The sequence below is a fragment of the Cyprinodon tularosa genome, unplaced genomic scaffold (genome assembly GCF_016077235.1).
Source record: "Cyprinodon tularosa strain WSP-4 unplaced genomic scaffold, ASM1607723v1 ctg100, whole genome shotgun sequence".
Lineage (NCBI taxonomy): Eukaryota > Metazoa > Chordata > Actinopteri > Cyprinodontiformes > Cyprinodontidae > Cyprinodon > Cyprinodon tularosa.
The window spans coordinates 706,822-732,499 of NW_024037783.1; the positions used below are offsets into that span (position 1 = coordinate 706,822).

General features: G+C 38.2%; 1 protein-coding gene across 2 annotated transcripts in view; it reads left to right on the plus strand.

Annotated features, from left to right (window-relative positions):
• Nucleotides 1-25,678, plus strand: part of samd4a (sterile alpha motif domain containing 4A) — a 57,904-nt gene that overhangs the window by 16,592 nt on the left and 15,634 nt on the right. The window contains exons 3-6 of one of the 2 annotated variants that reach the window (XM_038268944.1): nt 16,005-16,592; nt 22,024-22,311; nt 22,581-22,690; nt 24,126-24,212. In XM_038268944.1, coding sequence (XP_038124872.1) covers nt 16,005-16,592; nt 22,024-22,311; nt 22,581-22,690; nt 24,126-24,212 — 1,073 coding nt within the window. The remainder of the gene's footprint in view (nt 1-16,004; nt 16,593-22,023; nt 22,312-22,580; nt 22,691-24,125; nt 24,213-25,678) is intronic. The other variant, XM_038269017.1, reaches the window with a different exon arrangement.

A 25,678-nucleotide genomic window follows, 5' to 3' on the forward strand; every position in this document is an offset into this window, starting at 1 on the left:
CTGGAGTGTCCGCTCAGTTGATGCGCCGTCTCTGTGTACTGTGTGTCTTAAAGTAAATTAAAGGCATTTGTGACGTTTTATTATTTATTTATTTTACATGCAATCTAACTGAAAACGCTGCACCTCCTTAAGCACAAACCGAAAATCCTACACTAAAAAAACAGGCAAATGAATGAGTGTTAGTGTCGAGACCAAGGTGAAGTCAAAAACTGTGTGCCAACCTGTTGACCAACAACAACCATTAGGTGCAGGTGAGTTCCCATTATAAAGCTTACAACCCATATTGCACAACATGGCCACCTGGGCCAGAAATCACCATGATTATGTTAATAGTCCCTGGATCATTTACAGAGACTTGTTTTAATTCAAAGTTCAGCTGCATACCTTCAATGTGCAGTAATGCTTACATCTTTTTAGCATATATAAAAATAAAATCCAACTAAAGCAGTCTTTGAACTTGGACATCTGGTGGAGTTTAGCTATGACTCAGACAATTTAAAAATGATGTAAATTTAACCATTTCTCTGGTCAGATGGTTGAATAATGGAAATTAGGCAGTTGAGATTATGACTTTCAAGCATTCTTCTATATTATTTATTTTTGCTCCACAATTTTAAAATGTTGTATTAACAATCTATGCTTGATGTTAAATGTGTTAAAGATTTGGATGATGGGTGTGGGATTGCAGCTTGTTTCCACCAGATAGACCCAATCAGTATGTTTCCCCCATATAGTCAGTGAGACGGTCGGCCCAGCCTGTTTTCATTTCCATCCTATTGTCAGTAAACCTGTTTTTCCATAAAGTAGACATTTATGAAAGGGCTCAGCTTCCTTGCAGCCCCTATCTCTACAGTGGTGCACAACATTGATGTAGTATACAAATAAAAAAATGTCAACAATAACATTAATACCTTCTTACTCCTTTTGTTCCAGTTCCTCCTCTCTTTTTAAAATCAGTACTAGTTTGACTGTTAAGCAATTGTACCAATAGAACTGATCCTAAAGTAGGATTGTTTTCTTAAAGCTACATTGGTCAGACTGCAGCGACATGAACCGCTCCAGCGTTCCCCCCCCACCATTAAGGTGGCCATAATCATAAAAAAATCGCTTCAGCAACGTCCGCATCGTCTTTCTTGTCAAGTGATCAGGTATTTTTACATAATATTTATGAATAGTATTTTATTACTCTGTAGGATCTAGATTGTATATGTTTAGAACGAATTACCTGTCCAACAGAAAAGGGGGCAACTTGAGCGTCACTTAGAAAACGTTTGTCCTCCATCAGTGATTTCCATCGTACAAATGCTGTGCCGATGTTGATCTTTTTTTTTTTTTTTGTCGTCCCTTGTCACTCTTGCATTTATTCTTGTTGTGTTTCCACTTCTTAGACAACGGGGGCTCGGTGTCAGCCGCTTTCCTGTTGCAATACAGAGTACATGTGATTCTTTATTTGTCTGAAGTTTAGCTGCATAGTGATGAACAGGTTTATTTTGTGTGTGTCATCTCCTTCAGCTGCCATGACATTTACTGATGTGGCCTCCATGTTCATAGTTTTCTTCTTCTTCTTCTTCTTCAGCAACTACTTTGTTTTCAGGTAGCCTAAACGCTTCGTCAGCATGTTGCTGCCATCTGTTATCACAACCGTCTCAGGCAACCTTCTATGCTGCAGTCACATTAGAGCCTAATTGTGATCTCTAAAGTCACTAGTCTGTCAGCTCTGTGCTGCCGTAGTGCAAAAATGTAGAGATATATCAGCTGTGCTGCTACCATCAACACCTTTGTTTATAGGTGTTCAAGCTTGGCCTGTTTTTCTGTGTAGTCCTGTTTCTTTGACTGTGCCTGGCTGGATGTGCTCTATTTCATCCTCTGACATCAGAGCTGGCTCAGAGCCCGTCTGCCTGGCTGTGTGTTTCCTGGATAGGGTCGCCTGTGGAGCTGGTTGACAGTTGCCTTTTTATCTCTGCTTTTCTATGTCTGCTTCTTCGTCTTTGAACCCCAGGCGGACTCGGCAGATGGCGGCTCACACTTAGCATGGTTCTGCTGGAGGTTTCTTCCTGTTAACAGGGAATTTTGAACCAATCTGACTGTATGATCTGGCATAACTGTATCAGTTAAGTGCCTTGAGATGATATGTGTTGTGAATTGGCTCTATGTAAATAGACTGAGCTGAGCTGAAATCATAAAGGCAAGATCTGATCCTATGTTATTACAAATATAAATTTCTAAGGCAACGCAGACATAAAGATTGAGACTCAGTTGAATGATAATAAATTAAATACTTAAGTATAATATATTAAACTTCAATTAATAAATATCTGTAAGCCTTACAGACTGTAGCTTTAAAGATCAAATAAGAACAAGGTTCATTGACATCTGTCGATATAGACAGTACTTCTCCCAACAGGTTGATAAACCTCTTAACTAACCTGAACTCTATTTGTATTCATTTGTTGGAAACCAATCTTATTTAATTAGTGTCTTTTGGATTATAAGGCTTTGTCCTTAAGGACCTTCCAAATTGCATGCAAATATGTGAGAAAAATATGTTTTTGTATTGGAACAGGGCAAACTGCAACAGAGGTGCAGAAAGAGTGACTTGTACTTCCTTAAATAGAGCTTTGGGCTTCTCCCGTCCAGTCCGGGGAGAACAGAGGCTCACATTCCCAGCATAGCTGTGACTGCCACTTTCAGAGCCGCCTCAAACATTGGAGCTCCTCTCCCTACATCTGCAGGTAGACTGCAGATCTTTGTTCTGCTGTCGGTATTTTCCATTTTGTCCTGAACACAGGTATTACTGCAGTAAGAAAGGGATGCTGAAGAAGAGATTATGTAGGACAGACATCTCCTCACCTAATCTGATTCCTTCAAAGAGAGGCGTGGTAGTAAAAATAAATAAATAAATTACACGAGTAGAGGTGTCGTCTGGTCTGGTCTGGTTCCTATCTTGTTTAAAGGATGCAGTGAGGAGTGAACTCTGCACAGCCAGGAGTACAGGATGTCGGAATCTACAAAAGCCTTGATGATATTTTTCCTCTGTGTGCAGAAGGGAGACACAAACACACATGTTCTCAGCATCAACAAATATCTCATTGTCATGCAGGTGCTTCCCACTTTGCAGACTGCTGTATTGGCTACTGTTTCCAGGACTGCACACAATGAATAAATAAGCAGCTCAGAGGAACAGACCTCTCGGCTGAACAGAGTCTGTAACGTTGAAATGTAAAAAAAAGATGCTTTTATCAAATTTTTTATCAAGTCATCATGTATCAACTTTGACTGTTTGACAGTGATATGAAAAGCTTTTGCTTTTTCTGTATTACTGTGGGTCATGGGGAACATTTTCCTTATCTTCCTAGCTCACTAATATGGAAATGTCTGAATTTCTGATCAATGAATATTTCAAAGGGACGTCTCTAAGGACTTATTTTGCATATCTGGTTATGAGCTTATCCTAACAATAATTTTTCATCTGTTTTTCTCTATATATTGGCCACTCTTTGTCGTAGAGCCACTGTGGATCTCTGGCTTTGACAGTTGCTGTCTAGATGGAGCAGCTCAAAACATTTGATTATTCAACCACTAACATTTCAAGAATCAAAAAAGCTTGTTATTTTGCTTTTAAAAGTCATTTCCAGGTTAGCTTTTTTTACTAAATTGATGGCTCTGAAGCGTACAAACATGTTTTCTCAATTAACGACCTCCTCAGAAACCTGTAACAGAGTCCAAAGTTATAAAGGGCTTTCTCTTTTGGGTCTAAGGCCTAAAAAGGCCATGAAGGATGTGTTTATGTTAAACCCTGTTAGGGTTGATTTGGTCATATGTTGTTGGTTAGTTATCCTGCTTAGAAAACAAAAAGGCCCGCAGCATGACATATCATCTACCATATCTATCAGTAGGCATGAGAGGCCTTCCCACATATTCTCTCTTTATAAACCGCCCAACTTGTAGTTTAGCAGAAATCTTAGTCTCACTGGTGCAAAACCAACCGTTCCACATCAGAGATCTGATATGTTACGTTATTATGTTATAAGTTTCTCTGGTAGCGGAGAAAAAAAGGGTTGTAAAGATCCATTTCTAGACACACCAGCCATTCATAAGGTTTTTAGGATATTCATACTGACTCACAGACTGGTAGAAGAACATCAGGGGTAAAAGTTGGGACCAAATTTAATCATTTTCCAATTTTTCCCACAGAGCCACATCCAAGTATGTAGATAGAGGCTAATGGTTGTTATGGTGACAGTGTGACTCGTTTATTAATGCAATTCTTTGCAGTTGCCCGTACTATAAATATGGGCAATTTTAGTGCATCAACTCTAGATTGTAACCCGTTTCTGAGATAAACCAACAAATATGTGCCTTACATGAATATTATTTCTCATGTCTTTTCGGTTTCAAATAATTTTGGTCTAATTATTTTTAAAAAAGAGAGATTATAAAATATTAAATGTGGCATTTCCAAATGTTTTTTTTGTGTGAGATTATGTAGCTTTAATCAAACATAAAGACATTTTATTAGATTTTATAACCTGTTCAATAATCCTGTACTCTAAGAGCCCTCACCTATTTACTTCACTTATGCTATTTGTATACAGTATATCTGGATGCACTGTGTATACACAGTGCATCCAGATGAAGTATATATATTTCATGCAACTTTTTCTCTTTGTGCACCTTCTGTTGTTTATAAGAGCAGATTTCATTAGTGGATTTCTCCATTGTGAGATCAATAAAGTTCTGTCTTATCTGATCTTTAAGGCTTTCTACGCAACTTTAACACAATGTGGCAATATGAGATTTTTCTATTAAGTTAAATAGTTTTTCTCACTGAGTGCAAATTGCAGAGTCACCCAGACAAAGCCATTGGTATTTGGAATACCTACTCTGGTATCCAGTTGTGTGTAGCAACAAACAAAAAGCCTGTTGCTGACAAGATGCTGCCGACCCACGTTGGCAGGAATTTCAGGGTTACTGCAGGGGTCAAGTAGTTCACCACACAAGAGTGCAAATACCATTCTCAGGTTTGCTTTTGTGCCCTTTTTTCTTTTTTTCCAACAGCATTAGCCTGGTTATAAGTGATATATAGAAGAGCGTTAAAACATCAGCACCCTCCAATGTGTCGGTTGATTTGATCTCAGTGGGTCCAATTGATTTATACAGTTGGCCTCTCTCACAATTATGTGAAACCTGTGACAGGAAATGTGGAAAATAACTAAAACAATATGATTACTAAGAAAATAAATGAAGTTTTTTCAAAAATATGCTGCAAAATAGGAAGGGGCAGAAGACAATGCTTTATGGAAGATTTGCAGCAGTTAAACTAGAAATACATTTAAAAAAAGTGAAATTAATTAGAAAATGTTAATTAGAAAATGTTTAGTTTATTTTGCTTGGTGGGGGGCTGGGTCACACTTGGTTGTTTTTGAGTTGTTTTTTCCTCCATTACCGGTATATAGACAATAAAGACAGAATTAAAACCTGCCTGGATATTTTTATTAGATTAAGACAGATCGCTTAGAATCATGAGGAATCACTTCACTCTTCAGCAGTTTGTCAGCGTTCTGAGAGTACATTCCCCACTGCTGAGCTGGAGAATCCACTCAGAAAGCAGGAACAGGAGCTTTTCCTTCCCACTACCTCCTTCCCATCACTCTGCCCATTTACTAGTCAGAGATATTTAAAAAAAAGATTGGAAAAAAAAAAACCTTCTTTCCCTCTCGTAACACCCACCACTACAGATTTCTTCCCCCATTCTTTCCAGACACATCCTGAATCCGTGAATGCTTGTCTTAATATTAAGTTTCCTAGTCTGGAATAGTGTCGGAAAATCTTGGTAATCCCCGACTTAAATCCCTTTCCCATTTTAAGGAAGATCAGCGTCTGTTTCAAAGAAAGGTCTGCTTTAATGTTTGACTCGATACTGATTGCATTAAACATAGAAACGTGGTATGAGCCTCTTGTGTTTTATTTAAGACTCTAGTTTTACCATTTGGTGTCTCTGTGGGGAGAGTTTTATAATGGGTTGGAACTTTCTTTTAAGTTATAGGTTTTGTTGATTTAAAGAACAAAAAGTTTGACTGCAGTGCTGAACATTTATTTCAAACTGTGTGGATGCATGACTAGATTATTAAACTTTACATACAGTCTGCCCGGTTTCATTTCTGATGTCAACCCCCTCTCATTCAGCACAACATTTCATTTGTTCATTTTAAGTCAAGATGCTGTTTGGTCCTCTAAAACCCAATTTTGCCTTGTCTACTTTATATCTTAGATTTCCCCAATTTTTTTTGTGTAGGACGTTGGCTTTTCTGTTAAACTTTCCCTTTAATAACACATGAATGCAAAGAGAAAGGATTAAAATTGACTTCTGTTTACTTTTTCCATATTTGATTATAACCAGAGTACCTTAGCATGACCGTTTACTGCTCTGCATTTTATAAATATTATATTTTATGAGAAAATGGCTATTAAAATATTCATGTCTCTTAAAAGATTGTTTTGGCCAAAATATCACTATTAAAAGCAGAACTTTACTACAAGATACAAAGCATCTGCACTAAATTGTAAGGAAAAAGAAAAGAAGTGTGATGACATATTAACCAATTGAATTGAAAGAAGCTACTTAAAGAAGTACTTAAAAAATGTTTAATATCAATTGAAACTCAATCAATGGAACCAGCTCTATCAAATGTACAGTAGCTGATTATATGAGCTTATTTTATGCATAGTGCATGAATCCGCTCAAGTGGTGAGGTATTACACTGCAAAAACAATCTAGAAATAAGTAAAAATGTCTTTAAGTGTATTTCCCCTCAATTTGAGCAGGTAAATAAGATTATTTCCCAATAGAGTGAGTAGTTTTGCTCTTAAAATAAGACAATTGGATAATATGCACTTGAAATAAGACAATGTAACTGTTTTGTTTTTCTTATTTTAAATGTAAATTGTCTTGTTCTACTGGCAAAGTGTCTCACTTACCAGCTAAATAAAAATTAAATCCATCCATCCATCCATCCATCCATCCATCCATCCATCCATCCATCCATCCATCCATCCATCCACTTTTTTCAGCATATCCTAAAAATTTGATGGCAGCCTTGCTTAGCTGGAGACCAAATGACATGCTACGGTATCAGATCTGTTGCACAGAGATGCTGATCTATTATTAGCTCAAACCTGTTCATCTTTCCCTGTTTACCTGTTAAATGCATGATTACTCCATTGTTGCTAATCACTCGATCAACATTAAATACAACTTGAGTACTGTGAGGGGCCTTTACAGGTATAGTGGATGATTTTTCTGGAAATGAAGGTATGAAACATCCAAATCCTCTTCTTGAATAGCTGCATGTGCATGACCATCCTCTGATCTCCTGCCACTATGTGAATGTACAGTATCTCTTGAAGACCTTCCTCTTCTTCTCATAAACTATTAAGAAAGTTTATTTTACGCAACACTTGGCCATTTTTAAAGTGAGCAGTGGCACTAGGATGAATTGCTCAAACTGAAGCTCACTGGATAAATAAACACTAGAAATGTACATGTGCAGCAATAGTAAATAAGCCCGTCCCAAAGACTCGACATGTAGGATGACCAATAGATAAGATGATTCACTCTTGAACTCGAAGTTGAAAGCAGATCCTCCGCTATACTTCTAAACCCTGAACGTTTAGTTGTGATGGATGAATAAAACAAGCAGCATAAGAACATTTTAACCATTTAAAATGAATTTAACATCTCCTAAAATGTTCACTGTTATTCAGTCAGAATATTTTATCCTGATTAGCAGAGGTCCAGCAGGGGTTGGTATTAGGGCTACATGACATTAGCAAATCATGCAATGGCAGTAATCTTGTTACATAATTCAGTGATGTTATCAGTTGTACTGTCTGCACACTTTCTTCATTCCTGTCTCTCTTTCTTAGCATTTTGGGCAACGCCATCAGTGTTGAGACACTGTCCTTTTTATCCTTAAAAAAAACAAAGTCATTCCATTTGAAATGTATAGAATTTGGCCAGTAATCACTGTTTTTTTTTTTAGTCCTTTTGTTTTACTAATATTTCTAATAAAATATAGTCTCAATACACTGTGCAGTCTTGGTGATTTCAGCAGGTATTAACTTGAACTGACTTTATTATTTTTTGTTTGTGTTGCTTTTTTAGTATTGACTGATCCAGGACCAGTTATAGTTAATCTTGAAGGAGTCAAACTAAAATTAATAAATGTTTCTTTTTGTTTTTTTGGGTAGTTTTTTATATATATATATATATATATATATATATATATATATATATATATATATATATATTTTAACTCTTACTGAAATCATTTTATGATTTGCCTGTATATCAAATTAAGAATTGTTGTCTCCTATCATACACCTCAAAACCCATTCATTCTTTTCTTATGACATACAATCTCACTTTTTGTGCTCATTGCTGCCCTGTGGTTGATACATGGAACATGCCGTGTCAGATATGCTGTTGACTCAACATGAGTCGCAGCAAGTTTGTTTTGCTAACAGAAGCCTAAATTTTTTTTTTTTAGGACAAAGAAACGAATTGTAACTTGTTGCTAAAGATTGTCCAGTTTTTGTTCAGCATAATCCAACGTTATCCTAAGCTATAGCTTCAAGGAAACCAAGGGATGGAATGAAACGGGTAATTGGTAAGGAAATTCAATGGTGCATGTGGATCACACAATCGGACATCAGAGGTGCTGAAACAAAGCTGCTGTGTCATTGTCCCCTCTTTAACTGCTGTCTTATCTGTATTGCTGGTTGCCTTGTTGTGGCTTTGCACACTGTCGACTCGTCTATATTTAGAAAGAGAGGAGTCATGTGTCTCCACTAGTGTTGTCTTGGTGTCTGTGTGTGTGTATGTGGGTGTGCGCACCATCCGGTTCGCTGCGTTCTTGTTTGCACCAATATGTAACAAATGAGTTCAAGCATCACATTGTTTCCACCACTGTCACTCGCTTCTCATGATCAGAGTCCCATATGAAAGGACAGGCCAGAACCGGGTCATGGTTAAATCCTTGGAACATCTGCTGCTCCTCTGAGGTTCTCCGGCTGGATGTATTTGTAGCGGACTCGGGTTACTTGGCCATTTAATTTAATTTAATTTAATTTAAACCAATTAATTAGATTTTCTCTTGTTGCTGTTCCAAGCTGAAAAATAGACTGATTTCATTATATAAGGGTTAATTACAGTAAATCCCATCTAGATGAAGAAATCACAGTAGGAATAACAAGAGGAGACTTCTAAATTGCTTAAATCACTGATCTTTTTACCTTTTTGTTTGTTTGTTTTTTTCATCTTCAGATAGGTCACTTGTATACATAGGTCACAGCATGATGCTGCAGGAAGCGGCCTAATCCTGAGGTGACGCTTTAAAAAGTGTTGACAAATTTCCATTCAAAATGATATACTATTAAAGCCCAAATAATAAATGAATCGATTATAATTATAAAAATACTTTTTGCTGGAGGCCAAAAAATATTTTATTTAAGGAATTTAGGGATAACACAATTTAGATCAAAATTATTTCATAGTTAAAATTGTAAAATTATTTATTTAAATTTTTACATGCTTAAAACTTAACATGCAATATTAAAAAAAAAATAGTAAGAAGTCTGATTTCTGTAGAAAAGGGATAAATAAATTAGTGTACATTAAAAAGATATCTGGTCTTGCAGGTTTTTCTCCTTTTTTAAAAGTAGCTTTATAAGTCTGTTTTTTCTTTATTTTTTGTGGTTATGAAAGTCACTGGAAGCTAATTGTCCTTTTTATCTTTAAATAAAATGAATAAATCCAGCACTTTGTGTTAAACCAAATATAATGTAGTTTGGTCTTTATCTCATTTGGAAAGGGAACACATCTCAGTAAAACTGATACCCTCACATTTTATAAACCTGCATCTGCATAAACTGCCTGGCAAGCCATATTTATACCGTTGTTAAATCCTGGTAAAGGGCCTTAAACTCATATCATCCAGATGGCCTTAGGGTCGCGCTTTGGACACCCCTACTCTAAATAGAAAAGGGGTAAAGAAAGAAAGTGAATGAAAGTAATGAAAGAATTTGAAGGTATTAATGATGAATAACAAACATATAAAGAACATGTTAATCTCATGTTGCCATTTAAAATATTGTCTTTTTTCAATTTTATATTCATCATCATATGTTGCATTTATTACTGAGGCTGGGGCAGGTCAGTGATTGAGGGAGCAATAGAGCCCCTTTTGATGGTTGTTTGTGGAGGAGCTGCAGTGCTCTTTTCTTTCTCTCTAATGATCCATATTTCATAACGAGCAGTAAATTGCGAGTTTCGCCTTTTTGTGCTCCTGCTCCTTTAAGATAGACCAGAACGCCTTCTTCACTGCAGATGATCCATCTATCCATGGTCTGCTGTTCGGAACAAGACAGTGGGTCACTTGACCTCCTTAGCTTTAGTGACTCAGTCAACTTTCCCGTCTGTCTGCCTTTCTGTTTGTGTTGCACTTTCAGTGGCCAGGTTGTGGAGCAAAAGGTTGAGGGATTGACCCGAGGCAGACCGAGAAGGGATTAGTCACCGGGAGGCAGGGCCGCGTTCAATGCGGCGCTCTTGTTTTGGAGCCACAGATGGCGTCAAAGGGCAGTTCCTGACCAGGGGTGGTGTGCACGGCTCACCCGCAGGGAACTGCTGTGTTAGTCCCTCGACAAATGACTCTCTGTCTGAGGCTTCCCAGGATCATTCAGAGGTTCTTCTCAGTAATTCCGATGTGATTCACTGTCTCCTGTTCACCAGCTGTTAATCCTAAAGTTGAACTTGGCTTGTTGTCTGATTAATAACTTTGAACAGCTGGTGAATTGGTTTTAAATTACCGCTGTAGATCTTCGTGCTGTTAGAGAATTAGTTTTGTACTTTGCTCTATTGTAACCAAATGCTGTGATTGGAACCAGGTCCATATGTGACAACATGGTGCATGTTTCTGTTAGCTGTTGACCTCTGACCTGTGTTTGGTTTGAACCGTGACTCTTTAAGTGATGAGAGATGCTTGGTGGTCAGTCTGATGTGAACCTCTTTAATTTGACTTTCTAACATTTGTTAATCCAGTCAATATGGCATCAAGTAGCATCTTGAGCTCCAGGTATACATTTTCCCAACCATTTTATTTCTATTTATTTAGTGTTTTTCAGTATTTAACACACACTCTTGCAGAATTCACTATTAATAACTTGGTGAAGGTATGTTTGAAGTTAAGACATACTCTTTCCATTTTTAGATGATGGATTGAAGAGAGTTGGGACGTTGTTTTATATCTAGCCCTGCTTTAAACTTCTCCATGAGCTTCTCCCTGGTCTGTCTGCTGTGCTCCTGATGCTGTTTGTTCTGTTTTTTTAACAAACCAGTTGTCCCAGCTGGATTATTAGTGAGAGTAGATCACCCACAGGTGGGCTCAATTTGCTATGTGACTTCTGAGGGCAAACAGTGGTTTATTTAGCTGCGTTTCCATAATGATGCCTAAATGCAACTGCACGCCACACCTTCAGATTTACAGTAATCTCTAAAAAAGAAAAGTAGAGCTATTGATATTTCCATTCATTTCCCAGTTATGTGCTGCCTTGTGTTGGCCTGCTATATGTAATCCCTGTAAAAACCTGGATAAAGTGACTTAATGTGGAAGAGAAAACATTGTCGCTGTGCTGATGATGATGATTTAGTTTTTTAAATAGAAGCTATAGATCTGGAGCTAAGGTCTATTTATTATCTCTGGTTGGAGTCATTTCTAGAAAACATATTTGATTTGATTTAAGATCCGATTTTGACTGTAATTGGTAGAAATTTGATTTTTGCGGCATTAAGATAATCTAAGATAACGCAAAAGTTTCTTTTTTTTTTCTTCTGGCTTTTTAAAACTACTGATGAGGTATATTACAAATTGTTAGACTTTAAATTGTATGTCTTAAACACCTGGATCTCAAGCTAATAGAGATATGAGCTCATGTTGGCGTTCTCAGACTTTGGTTGTTAGTTTTTGGGGTTTTGCTGATTCTCCTTTGAGGTTGGATTTTGACATGCCACATTTAGCTGCTAAATTTTACCGTTTAAAGTGAACTGTGACACATCTTGTTATTTTCCAACCATGAATTTGATTTATGGAACAACTCCTGCTCTTAGATAGGTTGAGGATTGCTTCACTCAGAGGAATGAAGGATTGCGTCACCTTTGGAGCGTAGCAGAGTGACTCCCTGGATCCCTTTACACATGTTGCTGCTTAATTCATTCCATTTATTTCCACATTTGTAAATTATCTTTACCTCACCTTTTCCTGATCTTTAGTATGACATCATTCATATATTTAGTTTTTTTGGACCTGTACTAATTTGGGAATCGTGGTATTAAGATTTTCTTTCTGAGTTCAGTGTGAATGTTTCTGAGTCTAACTGGGCTTAGTGCTGAACTACAGGTAAAACTTTGCTTCATCTCCAGAGTTGCAGCTTTCCTTGTAATAGGTCAGATAAACCATTCAGTTTGTTAAACAGACCCAAATTAATAATTATTTAAAATAATAGAAAGTCAATGCTTTCCAGACTAAAGCAAAGGATGTAAATTAGAAATTCAAACCTTCTTGCTTTAGTCTTGAAAATAAGTTTTCTTTCTAAACATAACTGCAATCTATAAAACACCCATAAAAAAGCATAAGAGCAATTAGACATAACAATAAAACAAAAAAGGGCAAACTATGTCTCACTGCTGTTAGGAGCCAAAGATTGAAAATAGGTTTCCAGCTGATTTTTTTTTATTTTTTTTTTATATAGTAGCCAGTGAATGAGCCTCTCTAATGTGCAGCAGTAGGTTTTTCCATTAATGAAGAGCAACAGCAGAGGGAACCCTGCCTCCCCTGAGCTTCCCTGGCTTTTGATACCTGTTCAGGAGCAGCACCTGAAGAAGCGCAGAGGCTTAAAAGTAAGAATGTGAAAATTAACTCTAAACGGCTCTGGCAGCAAGAAGAATGAGTTCAAGAAAAGATGGATTTGTTCAGTTTTTGGAGTATGGGTTAAAAGACACACAGCTGCAGGCGAGAGCAATCGATCCAGCATAGAGACCATTGCTAACTTCAAATCAAATCAGTGACATTTGATTTCGTCCCCCCCCAATGGCTATGACTCAGCTCAGGATTTTACTGTCCTTAGTTTGATAGATTTATTTGTATATATTTCAAGATGTTTTTGCCTCCATTAAGGCATATAATTTATGTTGGTTGTTTTTGTAGAGATGTTCGCAGCATCTGATAAAAGACAGAATTAGAGGTTGATTTGATCATGCTTATCTGGCATGGTCCTGCTACGACAGAAAAATCCACCCAACTATCACATTTGGCCTTGATGCTTTATGGGCAATGTGAGATATTTTCTGATTTTAGTTTACTGGGTTTATGCAGAAGATGTCCTGCTCCAGCTAATTAAGTTTTAGACGCATCTTTCTGAAGAACCTTATTCCAGAAATCAGGGTTATTGTTTATATTCTCTGTCTGGAAAACTTGCATCTCCCCAGGAAGGTACTTGTGAAACTTTTATCTGATTGTGCAGGTGCTCACTTTTTTCACAACAACAGCCAGAGCCAGCTTTTGGTCCTGTGATTTAGAGTTTTATAGACTTCTTTCAGCATCTTTAAATCCTGAGGAAGACTTTCAAACTAGACATGGCATTCACTTTCAGTTAGACTGTCAGGAGCACATTACAGTAAACATCTGAGGTTTAAACGGGTTAAATCTCCTTCAAAATGCTTAGTAATAATTTAACAGTGCATCTAATGTTATGTATGAGTGTGTGTGGTCTTAACTAAGCCTGAAACTGATTATTTTACAAAATCGATTAATCTGCCAATAATTTTTTCGATTAATTGACTAATAATCGAACAGCCAAAGGTTCCTTGAAGAAAACTTTTTGCTAAATGGTATAATTACTGCTCTAAGTGGATTGCTCTGTCAGCTAAAGGCACGTTTTAGTGTCTCTATACTCCAGTTAACGATTAGTAAATTAGTTGACGAGTATTTCAATAACCAATTAATCTTATTATTTGTTTCAGCCCTAGTATTAACCATCTTCAAAGGGAGTAAACACAGTGTTCTAATTTAAACCTTGCAGGAGTTTACACTTAAAGATGGATTTAAATAGTTATTTTCCTCTTCCATTCTTTAGTTCTTTCTTAAAATGATGTGAAATGTCCATATGTTTGACCATCAATGTTTTACATGACTGTTTTACATTGAGTTCAGAGCCCTGAGATCCAAGTTAAAGCTTACTTCTTTCAACAGGATGTGAATTGTTCCTGCTTCCTCATATATCCCGTCTTTATTTGTTTGGCCGACTGAAGCTCCAGACCTGACCTGCTGGTAACTATAGCTGTGGCCCAAGATGATAGGAATGGACTACTGATGGCTTACAGACAACAATAGAGCTCCATGACCTTCAGGTTATATGCTGTCCTGTCAGGCTTTGATGAGCAGCCTTCAGGACCTTGGTGTTTACTAAAAGATCTAAATGTAACGGCGACTGTGGGCCTGAGATCATGTGGAGTCTTCTATTTTAAAGATGTGCAGGTGTTTACTAATTTCATCTATGAATCACATCTCCAAACATGGGTCTGATCGTCGACCTTTCTAGAGAAAAGCACCGCTGGGTGTGGCGGTGGGAGTTTTCCTGGTTGGTGTAGTTGTATAGAATGGTGTTGGGAATTAAATCTAATTTCAGCTGATAGGATTTTATCTTAATTTGTTTTCTCTGTTGTCCAAAGTTGTCTTCGAAAGCCTTAAACCCATAAACTGAATCCTGCATGTTCTTTTATTGGTGGTTAAAATTTTTAACAGTCCTTAGTGTTTATAAGATTTTTTTTTTTTTACCTCTAAACACTGTTCGGGGGCACTTTTTATTGGGATTATAATCCAACATTTGGGGAAGTTTAGAGTTTTGATGCACTCATTGAACAGAAACAAATCTGATGTTGCAGTTTTTGAACAACCGTAGCTGATGGAGGCTTATTTTGGCAAGTAATGTGGAGGCATTTTTGTTTCCTTTCATAGGTTTTACATTAGATTGAATGTTTTTTTGTGGTATAAAGCCTGCAGATTGTGTTAGATACTTATATAGCAGTATGAGAACTTTGAGTTAAGATGCAGCAGTCACTGTATCAAAACAAAAACTGAAAGAAAAAAAACTAAGCCATGATTATCTCTAGTGCTGCCAAAATTATTACAGTAGTATATTGCTATTTATTTATGAAAAATCTTCTCTTAACACTTTTTTTGTTTGTGTTGATTTGGGCTGAAACAATTAGTCGGATTAATCGTGCTCGATTACTGAAATAATCAACTCATTTAGTAATAGATTAATCGTTAACTTGTGTATAGAGACTCGAAAACTGGTGACAACAGCTTTGAAACTGAAAATTAAAAACATATTTTATTGTAGAGCACTTGTCTTATTCCAGCATCCGTCCACTTCGACATCTGATGTGCTGGGAATTCAGGTTCTTTTTAAAAAATTAACCTTTTTCCTAAATGGAGCTCGCTCTTTCAGGTTCCCAAGTATCTTTTTTTTTATTTATTTTTTTATCTATCTTTGTTTTTTGTTACCAAAAAGTATCTTTTGCAGTCTATGTAAAATCACATGCATTATTTTCTCATGGCAAATTGCATCACTGGTATTGTGCAAATTATAATTCATGAAGCAATCATGGGGACAGGAGAAAAGTTTCTTAGATCTGGTACATTTACCACTTTACTACAGGCTGCAAAGTAATTACCATTAAACCGCACCTAAAGACTAACACTGAACAGACCCTTTATCTGTAAAACCAGCTCCACTCATATGTTGCAGAGCTGTTATCAGCTGCTGCTAACTAGACAGCCAATTGCTGCAGAGACGATTTCATACACGTTGAGCAATAACTAAGGCTTGAAAAGATATGAGTAGTTCTCTACACCTTTTGATTATTTTTTACTTATTTGTTTTCACAGTTCTTATCAGTCAGTGGCAAAGTGAACCAAAGGAGCGCATCATCTCGCTGGTCCTTACCCACCTCCCTCTGCTGAAACCGGGCAACACGGAAGCTAAGAGCGAGTACATGCGTCTGCTGCCCCGCATCCTGGCCCACACCATCGAACATGGCCACCACCTGGAGGAGTCCCGCCAGCTTCTGTCCTATGCTCTAATCCATCCCGCCACCTCCTTGGATGACCGTTCCGCTCTGGCGCTCTGGCTGAACCACTTGGAGGAGAGGGCTGCTGCGAGGGGGGATTCCCTAGAAAGGCCCCCTCCCGCCTCTGGCCCCCACCATCATCAGTCCACACCTTCTTCCACCCTCTCCTCATCATCCTTGTCTTCCACAAACTCTTCCTCGTCCGGGAACCTGTACAACCTGCACCACCACCAGCGTTATGGCTCAGACGATCGTCTCAACGGGTGGCAGAACTCTCGCGATTCAGGAATCGGTGGAGGCTGGCACCAGCAGCAGAGCTGTGAGAACGGACACCTCTCTCTTTACCCATCGTCCTCAGTGCCAGCAACCATCAACACAGTTGGAACCAGTGGTGGAAGCAACACGAGTGAGTAAAAACCCAACTTTTATCCTAAGAGGTGTGTTTTAAGGGACAGCTGACACCAAATATTGGTTAAGAATAAACCAATGTTCAAAAAACTTTGTTTCTTTAACACAATCATGGTTTATACCAGTGTTTCTTAACTTCAGTCGCTAAATCTAATAAGAATTTTAAAGGTGTTCATAGGTTTTTATTTATAAACATAATGAAACACTTTAACCAAGTGTGGTTCAAGTCTAGAAATAATGAGGAAACACAAATCCATAATTCTTTATTTGGAAATGGATAATTTATACTTAATTGCTTGGAAAGCTGCCTGGATTTGGTTATTTGATAATATTTTTGTTTTGTTTTTTATTTACAAAAAAAATCTTCTTAAAAAAAAACAAAAAAACCCAAAAAACTAGCCATCCTGCAGACGATATAGTGCTATACCTAAAGTGTTTTTGGGTAGAATTGTAGTCTGATTGTGGCCTTAACTCTTTTCCCCTTGTTCACAATATTTTTACTTCACTTTTATTTAGTGCTTAATTCGATATTAGGACTGTGGCTTGTGATTATTTTGCTAATCAGTTGATCATTTGATTTTTTTTTTCTTTTTTCATTAACTGATTAATAATTGAGACTGTGGTGCACTCTAGGGGGTGTCGGAGCAATTTATTGAATTCTTATTTAATACCCTGTAGTCTGACTAGGATTGATGAATTTATTAGGTTTTCATAGAAAATTAAATATTTTTAGATGTTTTCATCCCGTCTCTTTGTCTTAAGATCGCATCTATCTGGTGGTTCCATTGTCCATCAGTTTGTTTGTCCAACAATGCATCTGCCTGTCTAGCCACTTGTCCCTTTATCTGTTAATATCTTCATCCATCCATCCATCCATCCATCCATCCATCCATCCATCCATCCATCCATCTTTCTGTCCATCCTTCCAGTCATGTAAAACCACACACAGTGGTGAAGGAAGTAATCTTTGGGACACGATTCCGTGTCAAGTTCAGACCGATTTTCGATTGGAAAACCATGCCAAGCTTGGTAATTACGACCATTTACACATCACGCTAGCACCGTTCCTCGCCTCCTATTGGCGGTCAAAGATACTACACCTCTCAAGGCGGGATTAAGCAAACAAAAATACCAGTGCCCATAACATTTAGGAACTTATGTGCCTTGATGGCACCCTCTGTCCAAATTTCAGTGAGAGCCTCGGTCTCTGCTTCATCCCAGGTCCCACCGCAGATCCTATTATGCCGTTTAGAAGAAGTTCATTTTGTAAACAGGTGAAGAGATCTGTGAATTGCAAAGCTGGGCATGCTGGAAAACCTGTGAGGAGTCAGCTGACTGTATAGGAGATGACGCGGTCTGCTCATGCGCTCTTTGTTATCAGAGAACCGAGCCACAGCTGAACTGCGCCAAGCCCTAATGTTGAACTAGTACTAGATGTAATGTGTCTGGCATGGTCCAATTCAGTTGAGTTCCATTCATATTCAACAGTTATCTGGGGTACCATGCGCGGCATGGTTTCAAAAGGCTAGTGTAAATGGGGTATTTGTCTCATATGACCAAACCATCCTGTTAGAGTCCCTCAATGTGAGTTAGATGAAAAACAAAGGATGGATGTGTTTATGACGAGCTCATACTCATTAAGCACATGGGAGGCCCAGTGATGCTGTGGGTCTGTTTTTCTCTCAAATGTACTTATATTCAGGTTATAATTCAAGGTATTGTGAATCTGTATTCTAAATATATTTATTCAATAAAAATCTGGTGGCTTCTAATAGAAAGCAAAAAAAAGATTCTTTGTCATTTCTGTGCCAACCAACAGAACTGACAAAGACTCCTGGATCAGTGTCGAAATGTTATCCCAAAAACTGAGAGAAAGTTTCGCTGCTGATTTACACTGATATGCTGGCAAATCCTGGGATTAGTTCATGCAGTCAAAATAGTTTGTTTTTTTCAGATTTTTTTTTTTTGTAAGATTTTTCCACTTCCAACTGGATTGATTTTATTTGAAGGCTTTTTAGGCATCTTTACCATGGCTGCAAAAAGGCGTTAAGGTTGCTGGGATTCCTTTAAAGCTTAATCTCAGTCACTTCCAGAGGCTTGAAGCTTCCCAAAGCCTAATCAAACACCAAACTTAAATAGTCGGCACAGGAAACACACTCTGGACTGTTCAGACCAGTGGCTCCCCTCAACAACCCACACAGCAGCTACAGAGAGTCTACATGTAGACAACACGCTGGGAGGGCAGGGTTGTTGAAATTCAGCATAACTATGGTCAGAGCAGGATATTTCCAGACACGAATGCGAGGGCTCTGTGGATATTTTTTTCTTTTTCTGGAAGATGAAAGAAACAGCTGAGGGGGTTTATAAATAAATGTACTTACTCTTGTATTCTGGGCTGCTTGAAGCCTCAGACCCACACAAAGACCTCAGGATTTCACAACTGATAAACTAGAGTTACCCTGGATGGGGTTGGAGGAAGGAGGTGTCACTGAAAGGAGCTTGTTATCAGAGTTTCTGGCATCAAATCTATATCATTTAGATCTAAGGCTGGTGTTTACAGTCTAGTCGCTATTATTGTTGTGTAACACTATGAGTTTGTAGTTCCACTGATCAGTCCCTCAGCTTTGTGTTTTTCTGGTCAGTGTGATGACTTCAGGAATGTAATTGTCGGAGCACATCAACCCATCCGTTACTGATGGAACATCTAGATGACCACCCCAGCTTTAGTCCGAGCCACAGAGCACATACCAACCATCCATTCCCTTGTAAGGCAGCCTTTGTGGCAGACTGTATTTAGAGAAAATGGCTAATATTTAGGGACTGGAACTTGAAATGTTAGCTGGGCATCTATTTTAAACGGTCTTCATGAAGTCCTATAGATAGAGAGGACCACATATAGGACTAGGAGCAGACAGGAGTATTGGTGGCAGCCAACCCCGCCAGAGAGGCGACACAAAAAGCTCTTGGGCCCGACACCTTTTTTATCCTGTTTACACCCTCAAGCTGTCTCCGGGATGTTGGGATGTCTTTTATTGTTTTATTTTTGCAGGAAAGCATGAAGTCTGTTGCTGTTCATGACACTATTCTTCTATCTAAATCATGTGTTTTCATTTATATTCTCAGACTTTTTTACACCTAGTTTTCATCCACCAGACCATCCTGAGATAAAATACCTTCTTTTTATGAAATCTTGAATTGGATTTATTGAAAGGTCCATTCTGTGATGGTGTCTAATTTTAAAGTATTTTTTTAATAGATCTATTTGGGGTAAATAATAATGATCAAGCACTAAAGTGTACAGTTATTAACTGATGAATTTTATTTTAAAAAAGTTTTTAAATGCTGGGAAATTTCTATCAGAAGCTACACAAAGACCTGGGAGAGTCTTTATCCCTCTGTCCACCATTCACCTCATTTTTAGCAAACCTCTCCTTGGATATCACCTTATTGAGGCATATGTTTTGTAACTTTTGGAAATAAATTAGATTCCGATCATAGATTCGGATTATGGGTATGAGAAAGGAGAGTTTGGAAAGAAATCAGGTGCGCATGACAGTTTATAGATGTGAGGCTCTATTACATTAGATTCCAAAAATCTGTCTAAAATACAAAACACATGGTATAAAAACAAAGCCAGCGCCTGCCAAGCGTCTAAGAGCAAGTCCAGGAACACTGACTGCAATCGTTGGACCAACTGACTTGACACTACCTGTCAATCAAACGTTGAGTCTCGTCAGTAATTCATTTAGCATTAAAAATACAGAGCAGAACATGGGTATTTTGTCCAAAAAGACATGTAATAAAATTTTAAATGTTTTTAGAGGGTAAAATGCAATGCAGACATGCAGAATTCAAAGTAATCAGGGGGAGGAACAAAGAGTCTTTGGGGAAAAATACAAGATGGACCAAGATACCTCATGAGCCGCTGAGCACATCAGTGAACGAAAGAAAGGTCACAAACAGCTCTGAGACGAAGAAGAAACATTTTGTCGCATATTGGTTTGTGTGTAGCCATTTGCTAAAAGATCATATTTAGATTAAACAAATTTAATGTGGAAAAGTTTTAGTATTATTTATTAGGATATTAATAACGTACATACAGCCATTGGGCCAATGCTTAAAACAAAAATGCTTATCTGAGTGGTTAAAGGCTCTGGCTGTCATGTGAGGCAACCAGGGTTCAAATCCTGGTTGCTTCTAGAAGGGCATCTATCTCTGTCCTGTCAGTTAGGAAGTCATAATGGCTTTCTGTGGTGACCTCTATTTATGAGCACCTAAAAGGACACACTTACTTTAATGTGTTAAAGTTTGTCCCTTGGGTTGAGTGTTTTATGAAATTCATGGGTCATATTAAAGTGGCTTAGGGAACAAAAAAACTTTTGAAAATGGTCAGGAACTTCAAGTGAAAGTGAAGAAAAGCAGCCAAGGTTGAAAGAATCAATCCTTTAGGGACCAGTGTGCTGCCACTCTACAAAGCCCATGGAGAATCCTCTGCTTTTTGGTTTTGCACAGAGAGGCAGGGTGGCGGGACCTTGAAGCCTTCCCAGAACGCAAGTAGCCTGCTTTAACCACCATGCTTCCACCCCCCTACTGTCCCCATTTTAAAAGACATTTAAGGACTCAGAACTTCCCACCATAGAAAGAGGGGTTGATGGTTAAAACAGCATCTCACTGTCGGCAAACTGCAGCAAAGAGTGATATCTAGGGATCACTGGGTCTCTACAAAAACACCTTGTCTTTACCAAAAGGCAAACTGGCGTTTAGAGGCGAGTCTGGGAAAGCTGTTTCTTTCCCACGATTTAAAAATTAAATGTGGAGTTTTAGATGGTATTAAGTCTGTAGTTAATTAAATCTTGCTATGTACTCTGTCCTTTTCTATCAATACAGGGATGCAGGGGTCTAAACTATAAAAAAAAAAACTGTCCCTTGTGCTCCTGTTCTAATTATTGTGCATATTCTAAAATAAACTCTGCTGTGTAATGACAGGATAAATTATTGTCTCATTTTATCTCTTTCTTTTTAATTAACTGACCATCTTTGATATAAACTTCAGTGCTCCAAGAAGTCAGACAGTTGCTAGTTGAATCAGTTAGACATTAAGTGATGCCATAAGGTTCTATTTTAGTTTACAGCCTCCAGAATTCTAGGACGAGTGTTGTTTAATGTTTGAATTGCATGTTACGGAGTGCACATGGGGACATTTTGTTGATCCAGTTGCAGTGATGCTTGTGAGCTACATGATGCTTGGTATCAAATTAGTGCAAAGGTGATAGGACAATGATCAAAACCGAGAATATATATGTATATTTGCTCTCAAGACACTAAATTAATTTCCTATCAAGCAAATACCCCTAACAGACCATCCAGGACTAAAAAGCTATTATCTAGTTTAAACTTCCAGGTGATGTTAGTTTACTTTTTTTCTGCAGTTCTTACAAGTGGAGGAGGAAGTCAGCAACACAGTCCCCTAAAGCGCTCCGTGTCCCTTACGCCTCCTATCAGTGGCCCCAACAACCAGCCTCTGGGCCACGTCTGGCTGTCCCAAGAGGACCTTCGGACTAGCAGAGGCCCTGCCCCCGACCATGCTCCCCTCTCCCCTCAGAGTAGCATTGCCTCCTCAGGCAGTGGGGGCAGCGAACATCTGGATGATGCTGGTTTAGGAGGCAGTTCAAGTCTTCATCGCAATTCGTTCCATGAGGACGGCAGCGGGATGAGGGGTGAGTGAGGCAGACCACTCATTCTGTTGGTTGCCGTCTGAAGTCAGATTTTCTAAATCCTGACATGGTGCTTCTCTCATGTAAAGACACTTGTGACTAAATAAAGGGTTAAGGTCTCACTCAGCCTTCATCAGCAACAAATCAGTTGAACCTTTTGACTAATTCAGCCTGGGCTTAAACGAGGACACTGTTTAGGAAAATGTCTCTGGTAGCATGAAAAAAATGATTGGTATATTTGTCCAGATATAAAATCTTCAGTCTCTCCACAGATGTTCCTGCTTGGCTCAAAAGTCTGCGTCTCCACAAGTACGCTGCGCTCTTCTCCACATTAACCTACGACGAGATGATGTCACTAACGGAAGAACAACTAGAAGCACAGGTTTGTAAACCTCTGCTGTACAGAGAGACAGCAGTGCTTAAACTAGTCTACTGTACTGCAGAGTAATCGTGTAGGGGTTCAGAAACTATTGAAGTTTTCCCCTTTAACAAAACTTTAAAACATGCCATTAGTGGCAATGCTTTGTTACACTATTAGCAAGAACACATGTCCGATGTGCCTCACATTCAAACAGGTTCTGGACTCTTAATAATATGGCTTTATAAACCTATAGTTAACCTGCAGTTAACACCAGAGTAGATTGTATAGTTTGTAAAGATGCACTATAAATAATTTAAACTACTCCCTCAACATTTATCCATGCACACCATATCATGCATATTGTTTATGCCTTTAATATCAGAGAAAAAAAACTGAGCTTTTGTCTGGGGAAAAGCAGGTCACCTGACAAGTGTGCAAAAGTTTATCTACACTGCAAAAAATATAAATCTCAATAAGTTATTTTTTCTTAAAATAAGTGTGTTTTTCCTTGATTTGAGGAGATAAGTAAGACACTTTGCCAATGGAACAAGACAATTTCCTTTTAAAATAAGAAAAAACTATTTTATCGTCTTATTTCAAGTAAATATTATCTAACTATCTTATTTTAAGAGTGAAAATACTCATTCCATTGGCAAATCATCTTATTTACCTGCTCAAATTAAGGCTAAATATACTTAATTTAAGCCATTTTTTACTTATTTCTGGATTGTTTTTGCAGTGTAGCTCTGAAACGGTTATCAAACAGCAGAGCTCTTAACACCTGAATAGTCTATGTAAACATCAGTAAAGTGTGCAATAAAATTCCTTCCAGTGGGTAGCAATACCTTCCTTGCTGCTACTTGTAAGACTTTTTGTTCTTCAGCTGGAACACGATTGAATCAGTAAAACCTTAGCTGCTTGTTGGGTTCATTGCGTGGTGTTTGCAGGGAAAGCTGTCCTAAATAAAATCTGTGTTGGGTGTGCCAATAAGAAAGTGATTTGTAAAACATGGCTTTTGATGCAAATTATTCATCTACAGCTTTGATCATGACCAAAGCCTGTCACAGAGAAATCGCTCATTTAGATTCTATTGCATCTATATAAATGTGGGTGTTTTCCTCCCAAATGTCCCCTAGCTACATTTAAAAAGTATCTTGAAGTATTTGCTGTCTTGTTACTGACTTAAAAAGTGACTTATGTTGGAAATACGTCCTGCAGAACAAATATAACAGCTGCTTTACTTGTGGAAGAAGGCATTGAGGAATCTATTATTAAAAGCGGGATGCAGCTAAATTTAATTCAGCAACAGCTGTCCAGGAAGCAGTCCACTTCCTCCAGGTGCTGCCAGTTCTTCCTGAGTGATATAATGAAGACCCACACTAAAACATCTTAAAATTCATGATGTTATTTTTTTTTTTTACCATATTTTAAAATGTGATTCTGTTTCTTGCTGCAGAAGGTCACCAAAGGAGCTCGACACAAGATTGTAATCAGCATTCAGAAACTCAAAGAGAGGCAGAACCTCCTTCGCAGCCTGGAAAAGGTCAGAACATCATGTTTCCTTTCATGCAAGAAATTTGCTCATGTAGATTTAACTTTTGAATTGAAAAGTACGGTGATAACCTTTTTCAAACACCACCTGTTGGTGGTGTTTGAAAATGAAAAAGTCTCTGTAGGTGTTATTATTTCTAAGATTGTTAACAACAGAACCCCTAATCCTGAAGGGAGAGGTTTAGGCTCATCCTACATCCTTCCTTCTAAGTCTTCAAAGTAAGACAATGACACTGAGCAGCATACTGTATAAGTGTTACCCCATTTAGATGATGAGAAGTTCCATTTTGCAGTCGACCAGTGTCTGACATCGATTTAAGACAAGTTTGACCTGTTTTTCACTTTCAGCTGAGATGTTTTGAGTAAATTCTTCATTTACATCTATAATGATCTGGGCTTTTTTTGGGTCAAGACAATTAGGGCCGGATTTATCAAGATCCAATTTTGCGTGCAGTAATTTGCGCTCGCAAACTGGAATTTTGCGCGAGGGGCTGAACCATGGTTTGCGGGTGATTTAACAAGAGCGATTGCGTAACTGGTGGCAGGTGCAAAACTGTTGGAGACGCCCTATTTAAATGATGATTTTGCGCGTTTTGTGGTTTGCGGCAAAGTAGTTTGTAGTTTCTACAAACTAGTGCATTAAGAAATTTAAATCTTACAGTGATATATAAAGAAAAAACTTTGGCAACCTTTATTCCCTAAGGTGGTATGTGGCTGAATTTCTACTTCACTGCAGTAAAAAACAACAACAACAAAAACCAGGTGTTTTGTATTGGCCTGTAGAAAAATGCACATACCAAATGGCTCACAAGAAGTGACTGTGGATGAGATTACGCATCCCCGCAGCATTGGTATGTTGCTCCACAGGCGCAGGGGGAGAACCCCGACCCCGTCGGACAGCACTTCTGAAAAACGAGATTGGGAGATCCCAGCTCTCGCTGCAACCGTACGCTGGAATGACCCAGATGCAAAAAAGTGCAACGTTGCAAGGAGTTTTGTGATATCTGGTATTGCGTGGGTCCTCCTTGTGGCTGGCTCCAAATCCATTCGGAGTTCCCCCAACAGCTCCAAAATGGCAATGCTGGATAAACGATATGTTTTGATGATCGTTTCCTCGTTCATTCCAAAAATATTCACACGGAGTGAAAAAATGCGTTCTCTACGTCTCCTTGCTTCATTTCGATGTCTCCTTCTTGCGACAATAACCGCTGCCATGTGTGCGCAATTACGCATACAGACCATTTGCACCTTCTTTTGAAACGTGTTAAATATAGAGTCAGGTACCGTTAGCAAAATTGTTTTTAGGTTTGATAAATCACTTTGCGAGTGCTAAATTAATATATTTACATGTTCTCCTCCCACAAGACGCACTTTTGCGTGTAAACGCCCCATATTGCATATTCATTGCAGAAAAAGTACTAAATGGATAAGAGGCGCTATTTAGCACGTTTTAAAGAT